This window comes from Muntiacus reevesi, chromosome 1 (genome assembly GCF_963930625.1).
Source record: "Muntiacus reevesi chromosome 1, mMunRee1.1, whole genome shotgun sequence".
NCBI classification, from domain to species: domain Eukaryota; kingdom Metazoa; phylum Chordata; class Mammalia; order Artiodactyla; family Cervidae; genus Muntiacus; species Muntiacus reevesi.
Genome location: NC_089249.1, coordinates 22,723,410 through 22,741,213, shown reverse-complemented (window position 1 = coordinate 22,741,213; position 17,804 = coordinate 22,723,410). Strand labels below are relative to the sequence as shown.

The window sequence follows — 17,804 nt, the reverse complement described above, 5'->3', positions numbered from 1 at the left end:
TCAAAAGTTAAAAAAAATCAAATATTTAATGTTTTACCATAATGATACATATTTTAGTAGTTACTAATGTAATCATCCATCCATTTCTCAACTTTTCTCTTAGTGAGTTCCTCAGTTTACGAAATTTGTGCTCCAGCATTAAACTTGAATGAAAGTTAAAGTTCCAAACACTAGATTAGTCAAGCCATAACGTAAACAGGAGAGGCAAAGGAATGACTTTGACATTTCAAGTATTTTAATTATTCAGTACTACAAAACAAAAACTCCGATAAATCCCTTATACTAGAGTCAAATAATATTGAATAAAATTATCAGGTATATCAAAGAAAAGTAAAGAGACATTTAGAAATTAGTTGCCTCTGATTAGCTCTTCATTTTTCGGTAGTGTTATCAAAACAGCATTTGCGGTTCACTTTTAACACCGCGAGTAAACATTTTTGCCTTTTTCCTTCCTTTATTTCAAGGAATGATTGAGAAAAATGCATGTAATTATGCATTTCTTCATCTACTTTGGAGTTAGCTCTCATTCAAAGCAGATTTTCACATAACCAAGGGGTCAGGCCTCCCTTTAGCCATCATCTAAACTGAAACAGATGGACTAAAAGCCACATTTCCCCGCAGAGCTGCCATACAAGCAGGTAGCTTGGCCCTTGTCCCTGAGGTAAATAGGCTAATCTGTCAATTAGGCAGCAGCCTGAGAAGTCATTATTTTAATCACTTATCTCTGGAAGCCTTTCTCTGCAGCCCCAGCAGCGCCAGCTCACGCAGTTAAGGGCTGTGGGAACAGAATGTGCTGGCACTGCCAGCGCGGCAGATTGAGGAGGGACTCACCCCGACTGGGCCTCGGCGAAAGTGCTTCTCTCGCCGGCGACCACGATCCCACTTCCTCCTGCCGCCACCTGGCCCACGGTCATGTGCGGCCTCCTCCCGCCCGCCTCGGCTTCCCTCAGAGTGCGGGTGCTGTGGAAGGAGCTCTGATGCCAGGACGAGCGCTCTGCCCGGCCCTGCGTGCCCGGTGGCACGGGCGCCGGCCTGGCCTGCCCGGCGGCGAGGCCCGCAGTCACGTAGTTCTCCTTCTCCAGGAGGTTGCCCAGGCTGTGGCTGGTCCCCGGCCTGGGGTAGGTGAGCACTACCGGGTGGGCCGGGGCGCCGTCAAAAACGGCTTCGTTCGCAGACCCGTACTGGTAGCGCCTGTTGTAGGTGTCGTAGTGACGCTGTCTGCTCACCGCCCCGGAGTGACTGAAGCCTACAATTTCTGAGCGGGCGTAGCGAGGAGGCACGAGAAGCGTGGACCTCCTGCTCTCTTGGTGCCGCAAGGTGTGGCCGGCCTGGCTTCTCTGGCTGTACTGGTGCTCGCTGTGTGCGTACTGAGCCCTCTCAGGGCTGCTGTCTGGGGAAATCTCAAGTCTCCTTAGAGGCTGCCTGAACAACCTTTCCTCCACCGACTTCTGGGAGCTGTATTGCGAAGTTCCTCTTCCCCAGCGACCTTCATAAGTGGGGGCTGTGCCTGTCTGCACAAAAGAGAAATAAAATTAAAATGAGGCATGAATCAGTTTTATCTCTGTTGAAGATCAATTATCCTAAGACTATTAGACAAGATGTTAGTTTCTCTAAATCACATGGAGAAGTCGGCTCCTTTCTGGGTAAAATCTGTTCTTAACAAGACTTGGTTGTCTAGTTACTTGCACCAGGATTTGATACTGTTTAAAGTTTCCAGTTTTCCATGATGTCCACACAAAACCAATCTTCTTATAACACATTTAGGAAATGGTAATACTTGAGAACGGTACACATTAAAAAATAACCCACAGAGGTTTAAAAATGTTTTCTTGGTATTCTAATAACTATGGTTATATTTTTTGGTATCCTACCTTTAGCAAGTCATAGGTTTTAGTAACAGGGGAACGCACACCAGCAAAATCATTTTCAACCAAGTGTAGATTGTAGACATATTCAGGAACACTGCTAGTTCGGTGAAGATTTCCTGTAATCAAGCATATAATAAAATAAGTGGGCCAATCAGTGGTGGTGGTGGTGGTTTACTCGCTAAGTTGTGACCGACTCTTGCGACCCCATGGACTGTAGCCTGCCAGGCTCCTCTGTCCATGGGATCCTCCAGGAAAGAATATATAACAATAGTATATTTTAAATTTAAGTAATTAAAGTCAATGACAAGTATAAGATTTATATTAGTGTTTTTCAGTGCTAGGCTATCATGGGGCTTCCCAGGTGACGAAATGGTAAAGAATCTGCCTGCCAATGCAGGAGATGCAAGAGATGCGGGTTAGACCCCTGGGTTGGGAAGATCCCCTGGAATAGGAAATGGCAACCCACTCCAGTATTCTTGCCAGAAGATTCCATGGACAGAAGAGCCTGACAGGCTAGAATCTATGGGGTTGCAGAATCAGACACAACTGAGCATGCATGCAATGCAGTGCAAGGTTAATATGACACTTGGATGTGGCAGAGGATCACAAGTTCTGGCAACATCCTCCACAAGTTTTTCAAAATAAAAGCTGAATTAAAAATAAAGTTAAAATTTTTTTTTCGAGGAAAGGGAAGAAAGGAGAGAGGAGATTTTCACAAAAATCTAAACATTTATTACAATGCTGAAGAATTTGGAAAACACTCAGTTGGCTTATGTGATCTGTACTTATAATAGTTCAGTTTCTGTAAGTTAGAGGAATACCCAAGGCAGGAATTCTGAAGGTTCCTGAGAGAATGTAGGTGAGGCAACAAATATAATGGGTCAATGTGGTCGGACAAAACATGAGTCAGTTTGAAAAATGCCAACTCTGGGCCTGGGGCATTAGGCAATGTGAGAGTTAGGTAGGAGAGGGAATCCACTTCCACACCAAAAAAGAACTGGTGGCTGGTTCTTAGTTTGGGGTGTAACAGGTAGCCTGTTCCTGCAAATGCTGCACAGGAGACGAGCCCTTCCTGCTCAGGTCGGTGGGGACTATAGGGACTCTCGAGTAAGTTTGTTGTTTAGTTGCTAAGTTCTGTCAGACTAACGAAGGCACATCTTAAAATACTCCTCTTTGAGCTTCAAATGTCTTAAAAAGCTTCCAGTTTTTTAATCAGTTCTTTTGTAATCTCCCACTGCTTTACAAAAACAAAAATAAAAAAAGCCAAAAAACTAATCAAAATAATCAAATATCTCTAAAACCTAGGTAATTTCTAATTTCCTAATGTTAACCATGGACATGGGTTTGAGTAAACTCCAGGAGTTGGTGATGGACAGGGAGGCCTGGCGTGCTGCGATTCATGGGGTCGCAAAGAGTCGGACTCGACTGAGCGACTGAACTGAACTGAATGTTAACCAAATTACTGTCACATAGCATTCTTTTAGAAATTAGAGGAAAAATAAAATACTCAATTAACTCTTCTAGGCTTCAGAGACTAGTGAAAGATGTTGGTAATAAAATAACACAGGTAGATCCTTTCCAATACAACTGGAACATACCAATATACTTTCCCAAAAAATTATCATAGTCTAACTAACAATATATTCATAAGCTATTTTGAGGGAGAGGTGGAATGGAGAGTGTTGTTGTCAAAAAGCTAAAAAAGTAAGAATCCATCCCAGATTATTTTTGTACATGTGTTTTATTTCCTGGAGCCAAATAATCTGGCTAGTAAACATGTTTCAGGCCTCAAGGGGTCCTGGGGAAGACAGCTATGGCTTGTAACTATCACCCTAAAGATCGGGGGAGTTGAGCAAAGGCAGACAGCTGTTTCCAGGGGCTTGATTTCTTCTTAAGGGTTAGCACAAGGTCAGTCAGCCTCTTAATTTTTAACTTCAGTGTCAGAAGAAGCCTAGAACCTGGACACTGAAAGGAATCTTCTGTACAACCCCATATCAAAAGCTGTGCGAGGCTTAACTGCTCAGCTCTCAGTGTGTGCCCGAGGTTCCGGCTCAGGCTGTCTGTAGTCCCCAACTCAGGTCTCACTGCTCCTTCTCTCGCCCCTACCCCCACCCCTCACTACCAGGGAGGTAATGCTGCAAGGAAGAGTCCCACCCATGTGGGAAAGGAGGCTAAATGTTTGACTTACATTCTTAACTCAACATTGTTGCTGTGGGTGGTAAGGCTTTTTAAAGCAACATGGATTAACACCTTAAACTGCAAGATTACTTTTAAGGAACTCAAATTATTTTATTTTATACTTTGTGATGCAGAGTTAGCTATTATCTTATCCCTTTAAAAGAGGGAAACTTAAACTCAGTTCAGTTGCTCAGTCGTGTCTGATTCTTTGCCACCCCATGGACTGCAGCATGCCAGGCTTCCCTGTTCATCACCAACTCCAGGAGCCTACTCAAACTCATGTCCATCGAGTCGGTGATGCCATCCAACCATCTCATCTTCTGTGGTCCCCTTCTCCTCCCACCTTCAATCTTTCCTGGCATCAGGTTCTTTTCCAATGAGTCAGTTCTTCACATCAGGTGGTCAGAGTGTGGGAGCTTCAGCTTTAGCATCAGTCCTTCCAATAAATATTCAGGACTGATTTCCTTTAGGATTGACTGGTTGGATCTCCTTGCAGTCAAAGGGATTCTCGAGTCCCAACATCACAGTTCAAAGGCATCAATTCTCTGGCGCTCAGCTTTCTTTATTGTCCAACATCCGTACATGACTACTGGAAAAACCATAGCTTTGACTAGACGGACATTTGTTGGCAAAGTAATGTCTCTGCTTTTTAATATGCTGTCTAGGTTGGTCATAATTTTTCTTCCAAGGAGCAAGCGTCTTTTAATTTCATGGCTGCAGTGACTCACCATTTGCAGTCATTTTGAAGCCCCCAAAGATAAAGTCTGTCACTGTTTCCATTGTTTCCCCATCTACTTGACATGAAGTGATGGAACCGGATGCCATGATTTTAGTTTTCTGAATGTTGAGTTTTAAGCCAACTTTTTCACTCTCCTCTTTCACTTTCATAAAGAAGCTCTTTAGTTCTTTTTTGCTTTCTGCCATAAGGGTGGTGTCATCTGCATATCTGAGGTTATTGATATTTCTCCCAGCAATTTGATTCCAGCTTATGCTTCATCCAGCCCAGCATTTTGCATGTTATACTCTGCATGTAAGTTAAATAAGCAGGGTGACAATATACAGCCTTGATGTACTCCTTTCCCAATTTGGAACCAGTCTATTGTTCCATGTCCAGTTCTAGCTGTTCCTTCTTGACCTGTATACAGATTTCTCAAGAGGCAGGCTAGGTGGTCTGGTATTCCCATCTCTTGAAGAATTTCCCACAGTCTGTTGTGGTCCACATAGTCAAAGGCTTTGACATAGTCAATAGAGCAGAAGTAGATGCTTTTCTGAAGTCTTGGTTTTTCGATGATCCAGCAGATGTTGGCAATTTGATCTCTGGTTCCTCTGCCTTTTCTAAAACCGGCTTGAACATCTGGAATTTCATGGTTCATGTACTGTTGAAGCCTGACTTGGAGAATTTTGAGCATTATTTGGCTAGTGTGTGAGATGAGTGCAATTGTGCAGTAGTTTGAACATTCTTTGGCATTGCCTTTCTTTGGGATTGGAGTGAAAAATGACCTTTTCCAGTCCTGTGGCCACTGCTGACTTTTCCAAATTTGCTGGTATATTGAATGCAGTACTTTCACAGCATCATCTTTTAGGATTTGAAATAGCTCAACTGGAATTCCATCACCTCCACTAGCTTTGTTCGTAGTGATGCTTCCTAGGGCCCACTTGACTTCACACTCCAGGATGTCTGGCTCTAGGTGAGTGATCACACCATCTTCATGATGTGTGGTTACCTGGGTCATGAAGATCTTTTTTGTATAGTTCTTCTGTGTATTCTTGACACCTCTTCTTACTATCTTCTGCTTCTGTTAGGTCCATACCACTTCTGTCTTTTATTGTGCCCATCTTTGCATGAAATGTTCCCTCAAATTTTCTTGAAGAGATCTCTAGTCTTTCCCATTCTATTATTTTCCTTTATTTCTTTGCATTGATCACTGAGGAAGGCTTCTTCTCTCTCCTTGCTATTCTTTGGAACTCTGCATTCAAATGGGTATATCTTTCCTTTTCTCCTTTGCTTTTCGGTTCTCTTCTTTTCACAGCTATTTATTTGTAAGGCCTCCTCAGACAACCATTTTGCCTTTTTGCATTTCTTTTTCTTGGGGATGGTCTTCATCACTGCCTCTTGTACAATGTTACGAACCTCCATCCATAGTTCTTCAGGCACTCTATCAGATCTAATCCCTTGAATCTATTTGCCACTTCCACTTTATAATCATAAGGGATTTGATTTAGGTCATACCTGAATGGTCTAGTGGTTTTCCCCACATTGGTTAATTTAAGTCTGAATTTTGCAAGGAGTTCATGATCTGAGCCACGGTCAGCTCCTGGTCTTGTTTGGCTGACTGTATAGAGCTTCTCCATCTTTGGCTGCAAAGAATATAATCAATCTGATTTCGCTATTGACCATCTGGTGATGTCCATGTGTGGAGTCTTCTCTTGTGTTGCTGGAAGAGGGCGTTTGCTCAAAGCAAACTTAAATTGCTTGCTTTAAATTGCAAAGAGACTTAATATCAGGTTTGAACTCTGGGTTCATCCTTTCACTGATCTCTACTATTGATCTCTAGTATTTGACTGCATTGTGGCTCTTCTGAAATTGTCATTTATCAAAACCCGGGAGGAATTATCATCAGTTTTTTATAAGAACCAAAACAATCATTCTCTTTCCTCTAGCACCTTTACCTGGACAACTCCAAATACTCTGTAAGTTTTTTATTTGCTGACATAAACCCTTATAAGGAAGTTCTCCTTCTGTTTTCAGATGAATGAATTGAGACAGATTTACTGGTTCCCAAAATAACTACAAGATAGTTGGTAACAGGGAATAAAATAAGATTAGATCTTTAAATCACAGACTCTCTTCCTGGCAAGAAAAGTTGTGATTCTTGATATTCAAACTGCAGGATGGCTCAATAGATAGTTTCTCTGGTTAAAAGGCCAATCTTAAATAACAAATAATGCACATTAATTTGCCTAGGCCTTCATGAGTTTGAGATCAGTATAGGGGACTAATGAATTAGCAGCTGTGATCTAAGATTTAAAAGATATTTTGAACTGGCTGGAATTAAAAAAAAATATTAATCAGGATGGAAACATATCTCCTTAAGGCAAGTCATTATTTTCTGTTCACTCAGAGGATAAAACACATAATAATATGACTACTGAACATATAACTCAGCTATGCCCTTCTCCAAAAACAGAAATAAGAAATCAACAAAAACATATTATACATACAGGTACATACTGCTTTAAACAAATCCAGCATAAAAATTCATCTTTTCTAACATGGAAAATTAGGTCATGCCTTTATTTTAAAGGATTTGTTTACATCACAAAAGGACATGGGTATCTTCTTTAAACTGAAATAATCTGTCTGAGGCCCCCAACTCTACTACTTTCTCAGTGTCTTGACAAATTACCTGCATTTATTTCCCATAATTCCACCTATTAACAGAGTTGGTGAGAGACATTTACCTGAGAAAGCATATATCCAATGCTTTTAAAATTATAAAGCAACATGCAAAAATGAGATAAGGCTTTAAAAACAGAATTTGGATAACAAAATTTGTATCTTACACATTTTCATGAATTAATCTGTTGTAGAAAGAGGGATAAACTGGTTTGCATGCTTTAATTCACGCTGTATTATATCTAAGAGTTTTTATTCAGGTGTTGAATTTGTCTTTTTCTAGTTATTTTGATTGACCCATCCATTGAGGATGATCACAATGACATTATTGTGGTTTTAAATAGTCATTCATATAATGTGCTTTTGCTATTTCCTAAAAAGGCAATGATTTATAGGGACTATTTCAAATTAATACTGACTCAGGCAACATTATCCAAACTGTTTCTTCTAAGAACACTGCAGACATCTATGGAGCCCAATTTAAGGAAAATAAAGGAGGAAGTTACAGAACTCAGTCCTCCTCAAATAACAAGCAATTCAGATCAAAGCAGTTGCGGGGGCAGGGTAGGAGGGTGAGAGTGAGGAGGGGTTGGTTTTGATTCCAAATGGCTTAGAGGATTGCAGAGGTGTAGACCTCACAGGAAATGTAATTTTCTCTCTTTCCAATTCTGAATGTTAATCTCAATGATGTGATCCCTAAGCAGCTGTTCGTGGGAAAATATCTTGGTTTTTGGTCATCTATGCAAGTATTGTCCAAGAAAATGAAATACTCTTTGAGTCAAAAATAGAAAATTAATTTCTATAATCAGTTCTTTCTTTGTAGCTTTTGTGATCAGCTTACTACTTAATTGGTTAAATTTAATAATTTATTTATATATATTAACATATATAAGTATCTAATTGGTTAAATTTAGACACTGATTTGTATATATTATAGATAAATAAATTGAATACATTTATTATATTGAAGGACAGGATAGCCTAGCATGCTGCAGTTCATGGGGTCGCAGAGTCAGACATGACTTAGCGACTGAACAATACATTTATGAAACTAAATTGACAAGCCTCTAATTATGACTCCATTACCTGTATCTGGGCACATTAAAAAAAAAAATCAAACACAGTTTCCCTTATAGCAAGCATTAACAGGTGAAACAGTTGTTAAACAAACACTTTTAAATAACCTGTGTTTATTAGAGAGATGAGAGTAGCATTCACATTCAGAAAAGCATTTTTTTTTCAAGCCTCCAGCACTCTCTAAGCATGGCTGAAAAACTGACTTGGTTCCCATTCAGCTCCAAAGGAAGAATGTGTAGAGATGGCAGTATAAGAAATTCCCATGAAAATAGGTACGCATAGAAATCAGTGTGTGTTCACTACTGGTGTTGATTTAAATGCTACAATTTATTGTGCTCAATCCCAAACAGTTGCCTTCACTGTATGAATTCACAATGATCTTTTTGATGGAAACAGACTACTCTGGAAGTCTAAAAGCTATCACCTTCTTCTCTTTGGTCTTTTCACAGCAACCTCTGGGTAACAACATCTCTCTTTCTCCACATACCTTAAAAAAGATTTAACTACATGACGTCTTGAAACTTATTAGAAGGAATCCGTATAGCAATTCATATTTAAATAGCTCCTTAAAAAATAATTTACTAACAAAAGTAGGTACTAAAAGAAAACACAAAATAGGACCCATCAAGAACCAAATGGGCTTGCCTGGTGGCTTGGATAGTAAAAAACCTGCCTGCCAATGCAGGAGACAGTAAGAGACCCAGGTTCCATCCCTGGGTTGGAATGATCTCCTGGAGAAGGGAATGGCTACCCACTCCAGTATTCTTGTCTGGAGAATTCCATGGACAGAGGAGCCTGGGGGGCTACAGTCCATGGGATTGCAGAGAGTTGGAAACGATGGAGTGACTGTAACTCTTTCAGTTTCACTAAGAAGCATACATCAGGACTCCTGAGTTAGTGAAGAACTTTTGTGAGGTCCTGTAACATAGAATTCATTTTCCCTAACTCAACATTAAAAAAAATTATTTCTTTTACCTTCTGTTTTTACTTTCTAAGAAAAATGTACTCATGAAAACCACAATTCCACAACCTTGTGTAACAACTCAGGTAAGCACTTGCTCAGGCTGGAAAATGAGTGGAATTTGTTGGTTGAAAAAACTATGGTGAAGAATTGTTTTAAAGAAGACAAGAGTCTATTAATGTCTTGCATCATGAAAAAAATCAACAAAACGTGGTGGTGCTGTAAATGACCAGTTAAGAAGGCTCACATGATCAACCATGAGGAACAGCTCAGCGTACTGAGTATACAGTTGGAAAGTAATGGCTATGAGTTCTTACCAAGTGGAATATGCCAGGAGTCAGTGGTGGCAGTACAGTGGTGACCACAGCTGGCTTCAGAGTTGAATATGCCAGAGAGAGACAACAATCCTGGCAGGAAGGGCCCTGAACTCCAAGTGCCCCTGTGTCACTAGTCAATGGCTATCACCCACTAATATACTAACCAGCGGTCAGAAGTCCTTATTTTTTAGGAGTCCCTTATGTAGTTTATAGGACTTCCCTGGTGGCTCAGATGGTAAAGCGTTTATCTACAATGCGGGAGACCGGGGTTCGATCCCTGGGTTGGGAAGATCCCCTGGAGAAGGAAATGGCACCCCACTCCAGTACTATTGCCTGGAAAATCCTATAGATGGAGGAGTATGGTAGGTTACAGTCCATGGGGTTGCAAAGAGTCGGCCACAAGTGAGCAACTTAACTTTCACTTTCTATGTAGTTTATGATATCAGTTTATGACATTTTGGAGGTATTCCTCAAATTATTGCTTTAGATAACCACAAAACACACATTTAAAAGTTCCTTCTATACTGCAGGCATCTATATCATATACTTTGAGTAGCCATAATATGTGATTATAAACTGGTAATTTAGCATACTGGTAAGATACTAAGTTGATACATCCTGGAATTTTTTAAATCTATAGGAATTCCTATAATTTATCACTGTACTTTGGCATTCCTGCCAATTTATTTGCTGAGATATCTCATAATGATTACTTATAAAACTTTAGAACTGCAATGACAACACATTATACTCACAATGATGCAACTAACAGTCAAATAGATGAATTTATAGAACTTTTTCCTTTAAAAAACTATAAGTTTTTGTAGTAACTCTTAAATCATGATATTTCCACTACCTCTCACTTGCCAGTGCTAACCTCTTCTCTCCAAAACTTCTGTCCCTTCTTGAAATCCACCAAGTCTGCCAAATGTATTTTCAGAAACCCCCTGGATATTTCATGTTTCTTCCCTATTGAAACATCTTATTTGACTCACAGTGATCAAATCTTTAACTTGGACCTTTACCTCGACACCATGAGGTAGAGGGATGAGGGAAAGCTGCCTATCCAGGGGCACAGGCTGAACTGAGTTTTGAGGGGCATTTAAGAGTTAAGCCAGCCAAGAGAAGGGGAGGGGGAGTGAGGGTAAATAGGGAGAGGAACTGAGCGAGATAAATTGCTGGCATTTGGTTGTGCGCCAGAAAAGTGGTGATAGGACCCAGTTTGAGAAGATGCAGGCATCAGAGCTTAGAGAACTTGAAATGCCATGCTGAATAAGGAATTTCGCTCCTGTAGAGAACAGCAAGAAACTGAAGGCATTTAAATCAGGAAATGGTGTGCTGAGACTTTAGAAAGTTTACTACCTAGGTGGAGAACAAATTGGAGTAAGGCGAGTATAAGCAGGAAGAGGTCTTACGTTCCAAGTAAATTTTTACCTTCTTAACACAGAATCCATCTTTTACTACCACTTCTGGCAGTCCTAATCAGCACTTGACATGTTAATGGGTGATCAGTCAATATTTCCTTGTACATTCAAAATATCCTAGTTACACATATTCAGTTTGCACTTAATCCTTCCTGTGGATCACCACGGTGGAGCCAAACCGGGAGGATGACAGTTGCATATACGCTTTTGTCTTAGAGTGGACGGAAGGTGCTCAAATATTTCCTATTGTTTCTCTGTTATTCTGGAAATAAAGAGAGGAAGAAAAAAAATCTCCCTGAAAGGTAGGCAGACTTTTTCTAGGTGATTAGAAAAGCTGACTATGTTCATTGTGGCAAGGTTGATTCTACATCTGCATAATATACATTTACTGTCATTCTCTTATCTTTTTGGTGTGTCTATTTATCTGTAATATTTTGATATTCTATAATAAGTTCCTGTGATCTGTCAAGAAAAGTTTAAATTTATATTCCTCCTTCAAAAGAAAAGGTCATCAAGATACAATAATTCCGATGTGATCTTCCTTACCACCATCCTGTGACCATACTAGTGAGATTTAAGATTTAGTGGGAATAATTTATTAAGCATCTAGTAAGTAGTATTTTCTTCTGGATATTAAGGAGTTGCAGAACTTTGGTTATGATGTTTTGGCCAATTAATACTTTTAAGCCTAAAGCTGACTATTCCAAGAACACAAGTATGTGAATTCTTTTAATGGTAACAGCAAGCTGTGTTTTCAAATGCTTAAGTTCTTTTTTCTGAATATTCATTTTCATTTAAGTCTACATATTGACTGGGCTCCTCAGCTCATCTTTAAGCACATATTCTTAATAACAGAGCAACTGTTTTTATGTCATATATCCGGTCACCATTAATGGCATTACACAAAAGATACACAATAGATTTTTCAATAATTCTAAGAGGACCTGAAATTCTGCTTATTGTTCTTATCCTAATAAGTCAGGGGATGGTTCACTCTGATACAAAGATTAAATATTCTACTAATTGTATTTCTACTAATTGTCTATTCCCATTTGCAATACTCTTTTTACTATTTACTCTCCCAGAAGAAGTATGATATTTATGTCTTCATACATTTGTGTACATGCACAAAATAGCTGGCGTCCAAGATTTACCTCAGAATTGTATAATTTAAAATTCTTGAATGTCATCTGAGATAGTACCGAATGGTCTTGTTATAGACAGTATTAATCAAGTCTGATATAGAAATTCCAGAGGTTTTAGCAACATATTTGTTATTTATATTTCATTATTATTAAAGATATGCTTGTTCTCTCAGAAAATGAAAAAAAGTTTTTAATAATTTCTATTGATCAGACCAGAAATTCAATTTGAATATAAAATTAATGTTAACTATTTGAAGATAATATGTAAAGCCTTATTTTAATATATATTGGAAAAAATTTAAAGCTGATATTCAAAACAGTTAGGAGAAGGTGAACAACATATGCCTAGAATATCTAGCTCAAGTGAGCTACCCTCTGTTCTCATGACTGAAACTTACTAACACAGGGCATAAATAACATTAATGCAGTCTTTAAAAAGTCTAAGTGAACAGTTGTCTTCTCTTAAGGTAATTTCTGATACCTTATCCGGGACATAGAGCAACGTACTTTTATAATCAAACACTGTTACATTTCGATTGACTCTTAAGCATCCCTACTCATGCCCTCACTCAAGACCTTATCCATAAAAGATGTGTTTTCACCATTATCTAGGGATGAGGAGTTAGTGTTTTTGGTAATCACCATGTTATTAACATTCTATTTCCTTTGACTAATTATAATCAGAAGAATTTCTGAAAAAAAAATAAAAACACTTTTTTAAATCATTGTAATTGCTTTGCCAGACACTAGGCTATATTATATATTAGGCAGACAACGAAGTACATTAAATCAGGTGGCACTACTGATACTTTACCTTCACAGCAACACGGCCATGTTCCTGCCACCCCATCATCTAACTTTTTTTCCTTCTCTCCAGAATTCTCCTACTTTGTAAAGGACTAGTCGCCTTGCTCCCAGAATTGCTTCATTCCTGGAATTCCTTTTTTGGCAACAAGTAATTCACACAGGATTTAAACAATGTCCAACAACCCTCACCCCCAGCCCCAATAATACCTATTAATTGCCTTTTTTTGCTATCTTAGCCAATTTTTAGTCCTTTCCCCTCAAATCCTTCTGATCACAGATATTCAAAACATCTTGGCCAGGAAAACCATTTAAGTAAACAGCATGCCTTTGGTTGATTTCCAAAGTCGCAAATTTTATTAGGATATTGTTCATTGTGTTTATAAGTATTACATATGACAACTTAAAACATGACTTCCTTACCCAGGCACCCAAGGGGGAACTGTTATAATAAGTAAAGTAGCAGTATTTTCAAAATAAACGTAGTAAATAGGATATGGACACTTAAAATTCTTCCCTTTGCTAATATAATAATGAACTTCCAATTTGTAAATGAGTTCTAACTTTTATAAAAGAATTAAAATTTTCTATAATACAGACTCATATCACAATGTTGCTCTGTTACGTCTCCCCAGCCCCCAAGAGTTACAGCCAATTTTAAAATGTTCAACACAATTTAAAAATAACATCAAAAGTTAGAGTAACTTACAATGAAAACCACTCACTTATATAAAGGCATTAGAGAGAAGTTGACAAGTTAAAGAACCCTGCAGGATATTTATCAACAAATATTTATCTCATCTCTGCTTTCAACAGCTTATCTGCTGCTTCAATCTTACAGGTATGTCAACAATTCAGAATTCTCCAGGGCCCTGGAGCTAAAAGCAGTTAACATTAGGGTCATTTCTTCCTGGAATTTCTGTTGATACAGGATTCTTTCCAGACCACCACAGTTTCAACAGTCCCCTGTCTGTTTCAACTTTAGAGACAGGATAGTAACATTGAAACAACACTCACAACCCTAAGAAGCCCCCAGACCTTTTCAAAGAACTTTAACAATATACACAAACCACCCCTGGTAACTGTTCCATAGTATGTTAATGCTAAATTCCTCTGAAGCTCATTTCCTCTTTGAGTCTCAGAAGCTTTGTTCCTTAGTTGGACTCAAGCAGTTATAGCAGAAGCATCATGACAGGACCCTTTGTTCTACCATATCAATTCGGTGAACTCTGTAATATTCATGCTGTTCCCCCGAAAATGCTCTTCCTTCAACCCATTACCTATGTCCAATCCTACTGAATTTTTGAGACCTAAAATCCCAATTCCTCCAAGAAACTTTTCAAAATTCCCTCCAGAAAATAGTCTAACTCATACTTCTAAACTCCATAGTTTGTTGGCTGTTATTACTTTGGGTAGCTTACCATTTTTATTTGATAAACACATTTTTTAGAGAGCAGTTTCCTTCTATAGACTTGGAACTCCTTGCTTTAAAGCAAAAAGAGTGTGTGTTTAGTTCAGCTCCTGCACAGTGCCCTGAATGAAGACTAGACACACCAGAAAGTTCTTGAATTCACCACACAACACGAATGCACCATTTTCACGAGAACAAAGCATGTGTGGGTTTGGGACTAAGCGTCCAATAAATACTGAGAGACTGACAGACTTTTCATATGTGAAATGGATCCTCGTATCTATCTCATATAATTATTTGAAGGATATAATAAAATGCAAACGTAATCTTGAACAGGGTTAGGCACATGGTAGATTCTCAGCAATGCTCCCTTTCCTTTTGTTCACTCCCTATATTTACTGAATAGCTGATGTCTGGTTGCTCTTCCTGGCCATTCTCAAAGGGTAGGAAAAATATTTCATGTGCCTTCCTTGTGTTCCCCTATGCAGAAGCAGCTTGTCTGGCTCCAGTTTAGCACTGGATCTGCACAGGCTAAAGGAGTACAATGATCTCACTGGTCAAAAACTGGCCTCAGTGGTCCTGGGGTCTTTAGTCAGATTCCTAAATGTAAATTAGGTTCTTGTTTTCCATGTGCTATGGCAGTTCTGTGTCACTGAGATGTCTCCGCTCTCTCAGAACTCTATCAATTATATTTAAAGGAAAAATGGAAATGGACCATAGAGAGGCTTGGGTCTAATAAAAATCCTATTTTGTATTAATTACCAAAAAGCTTAACAACATAACTGATGAGTAGTTTAAAAATTGAGGTTTGGGAGTTTTTCTGCTACTTACTATTAGTGGGAAATAAAGTGTTACTTAACTGTTTAGCAAAGCAACCTACCTCACAAGCATCCCCCCACCCCCGCCCCCCGGGGAAACATAAATAACATAATGAATACACACCACAAAGTCCAATTCTTGGCACATAGTAGGCACACAATTACATCAACTCTAATCATTAAACAGCTTCTCTTTACCTTTCAAGTATGGAAATATTGATTGCCTGATCCTTTAAAATTATTTTGCACAAATGGAAAACAATACAGCCTCTCAGCTTCTCCTATTTCATATCTCTGATCTGGTCTGTAAGCATTTTTCTTGTTCCTAATCGATTCTACATTTGTCATTTCTCAAGTTAACTTCCTAGAGAAACAATTCAACATTGCATGAAACAACTGGTAAGCCAACTTAACTGTTTCTCTCCTCTTCTCTTTATTTCCATAATAAGCCTAGAATACTTTTATATTAAAAAATTAAACAACTAATAAAATAATTACTGGTGGGATCGGATCATCTGACTTTTAGCAAGAGAGAAAAAGTATTTCACATTCTCTAATTTTCAGAACTGGTTTGCGATCTTCTTCCCCTTCCACCTCCTTGACTATCAATTACTAATATAGTTTTTTTTAAAAAAAAGCCAAACCAAGCCTTGTTCACCTCCAAAGTTTAATTTTTTGAAAATACCAGCGCTGTGCTCACGAGTGCGTTGGCGGGGCACAGCAAGCAAGGCAGGCGGGACTGCTGCTGGCCGGGTCAAAGTCCCCTTCTTTCTCCTCCTCCTAGTCAACCCGCGGGGTGGTGTGATTGCTCCCCAGCCCAAAGACTCCCACCTTTCACTTCCTAGATGAAACCACTCGCTCCATACACTGGGTGGAGTGCCCCGAAGTATCTGGGCAAGTCCCACAATCCCAATCCATAGGTTGTGGGAGCGCCAGTACTTTCAGGTTTTCTTTTTAAAAATATTTATGGAGGTCACAGATCCTTTAAAATTTTTAATAAAAGCTAGGGGCGCTTTCTCCCAGAAAAAAATGATCATATCAAATTTCTGCACAGAATTTCAAAATGTTTACAGATTCCTGGAACCTCCAGATGAAGTCCCCTGGGGTGGGGTTGGGGGGCCTAGGGTAGTAGGTTAAGGAAGGGGTGAAAATCTTGGACTGAATTCTTTTCAAATATATACATATACATACGTATATGCATTTAATGTACGTAGATACATGCATGACAAATCTGAGTAAGAGGTTATTTTAAGAAAGAGTGCTTTTCCAAAGTAAGCTGGTCTGAATCTGGAGGCGCGACTGGCCGTACAATGGCCCGCAACCAACAGGTGTGCACACCAGGTCCTGCAGCCTCAGGAAGAGGCAAGAGGAAGCAACCGGGCGCTGAGGGTGAACCGGCGGTAGGGAAGGGATAAAGGGCAGGATGAGGGCGGTGTAGGGGACAGCCGGGCTCCACTCACCGCTGCCCGCGAAACTGCGGCCCTTCCGGGCCAGGGTCTGCTGCACCTGCTCCTGGATCCGCAGGCTCTTGACCGCCTGGCCGGTGCTCCCCGCCAGCTTCAGCTTGGCCTCGGAAGGCAAAGCCAGGCTGGAGCTGTCCAGCTGCCCCAGGATCTGCTGGCCCAGGACTGTCCGGATGTAGCCGCACTCAGCCGAAGAGCCGGGAGCAGCCATGAGGCCGGAGCTGGCGACCAAGCCGCTTGCCTGCCGCGAGACCTGCTGGAGAAGCTGCGGCGGAGCCCGAGGCACCGGTGCAAGCCCCGCCCCACCGCCCCGGCCCCTCCCCCGGCCCCGCCTCCGCGCCGGTGAGAGGCCGGAGTCGAGGAGAGCTCGACCTCCGGAGGCCGGAGCCGAGTCTCAGGCCAGAGAGGGGCGCGGCTCTAGCGCGCCTAGCACTCGGCTAGGGAGCTGGGCCGAGCGGACCTCGCGCGCCGACACCTGGCGAGTTGAACTGCTCACAAGGAAGCCGGAGAGCGGCGCGGCCCGCCCTGGGGCGCACACACTCTCCGAGTCACCTCGGATCCTGCGGGCCGGGGCCGCACCCCGCTCTCTATGCCTCGCCCGGCCTCCGCCTAGCCCTCGAGAAGGATGTGATTTCCTCCTGATTGCCGGGGCCGACCTGCAGGCACTTGCTCCCTGGAGGGTCAGTGCTTTTCTTGGGCCGAGGTTTGCCTCTGGGATCTCCGAGGGAGTAGTCTGTCTGGTTCGTCAGGCTCTGTCAGACTGAAACATTTCCTGGATCTGAGATGAGAAGGGGCTATTTGATCAGGCTTCAAAAGGCAGTAGAAGAGAAATGTGCTGAGAAGACGACCTGTGTAAAATAAAAGACTTTTAAAAATAGGTGTTTTTTTTTTTTTCTTCTTAGTACAGTTTCAGGGACTGTGTCCTTTTTGCGCAGATGCAG

At 40.6% G+C, this 17,804-nt stretch overlaps 1 protein-coding gene across 1 annotated transcript in view; it reads right to left on the bottom strand.

Annotated features, from left to right (window-relative positions):
• Window positions 1–17,127, bottom strand: part of PKP2 (plakophilin 2) — a 91,133-nt gene extending 74,006 nt beyond the window's left edge. Inside the window, exons 1-3 of the mRNA XM_065939384.1 lie at window positions 16,861–17,127; window positions 1,872–1,984; window positions 832–1,511 (exon numbers count right to left, since the gene is read on the bottom strand). Coding sequence (XP_065795456.1) covers window positions 832–1,511; window positions 1,872–1,984; window positions 16,861–17,074 — 1,007 coding nt within the window. The 5' untranslated portion in view covers window positions 17,075–17,127. The remainder of the gene's footprint in view (window positions 1–831; window positions 1,512–1,871; window positions 1,985–16,860) is intronic.
• Between the last annotated feature and the right edge of the window lie 677 nt (window positions 17,128–17,804).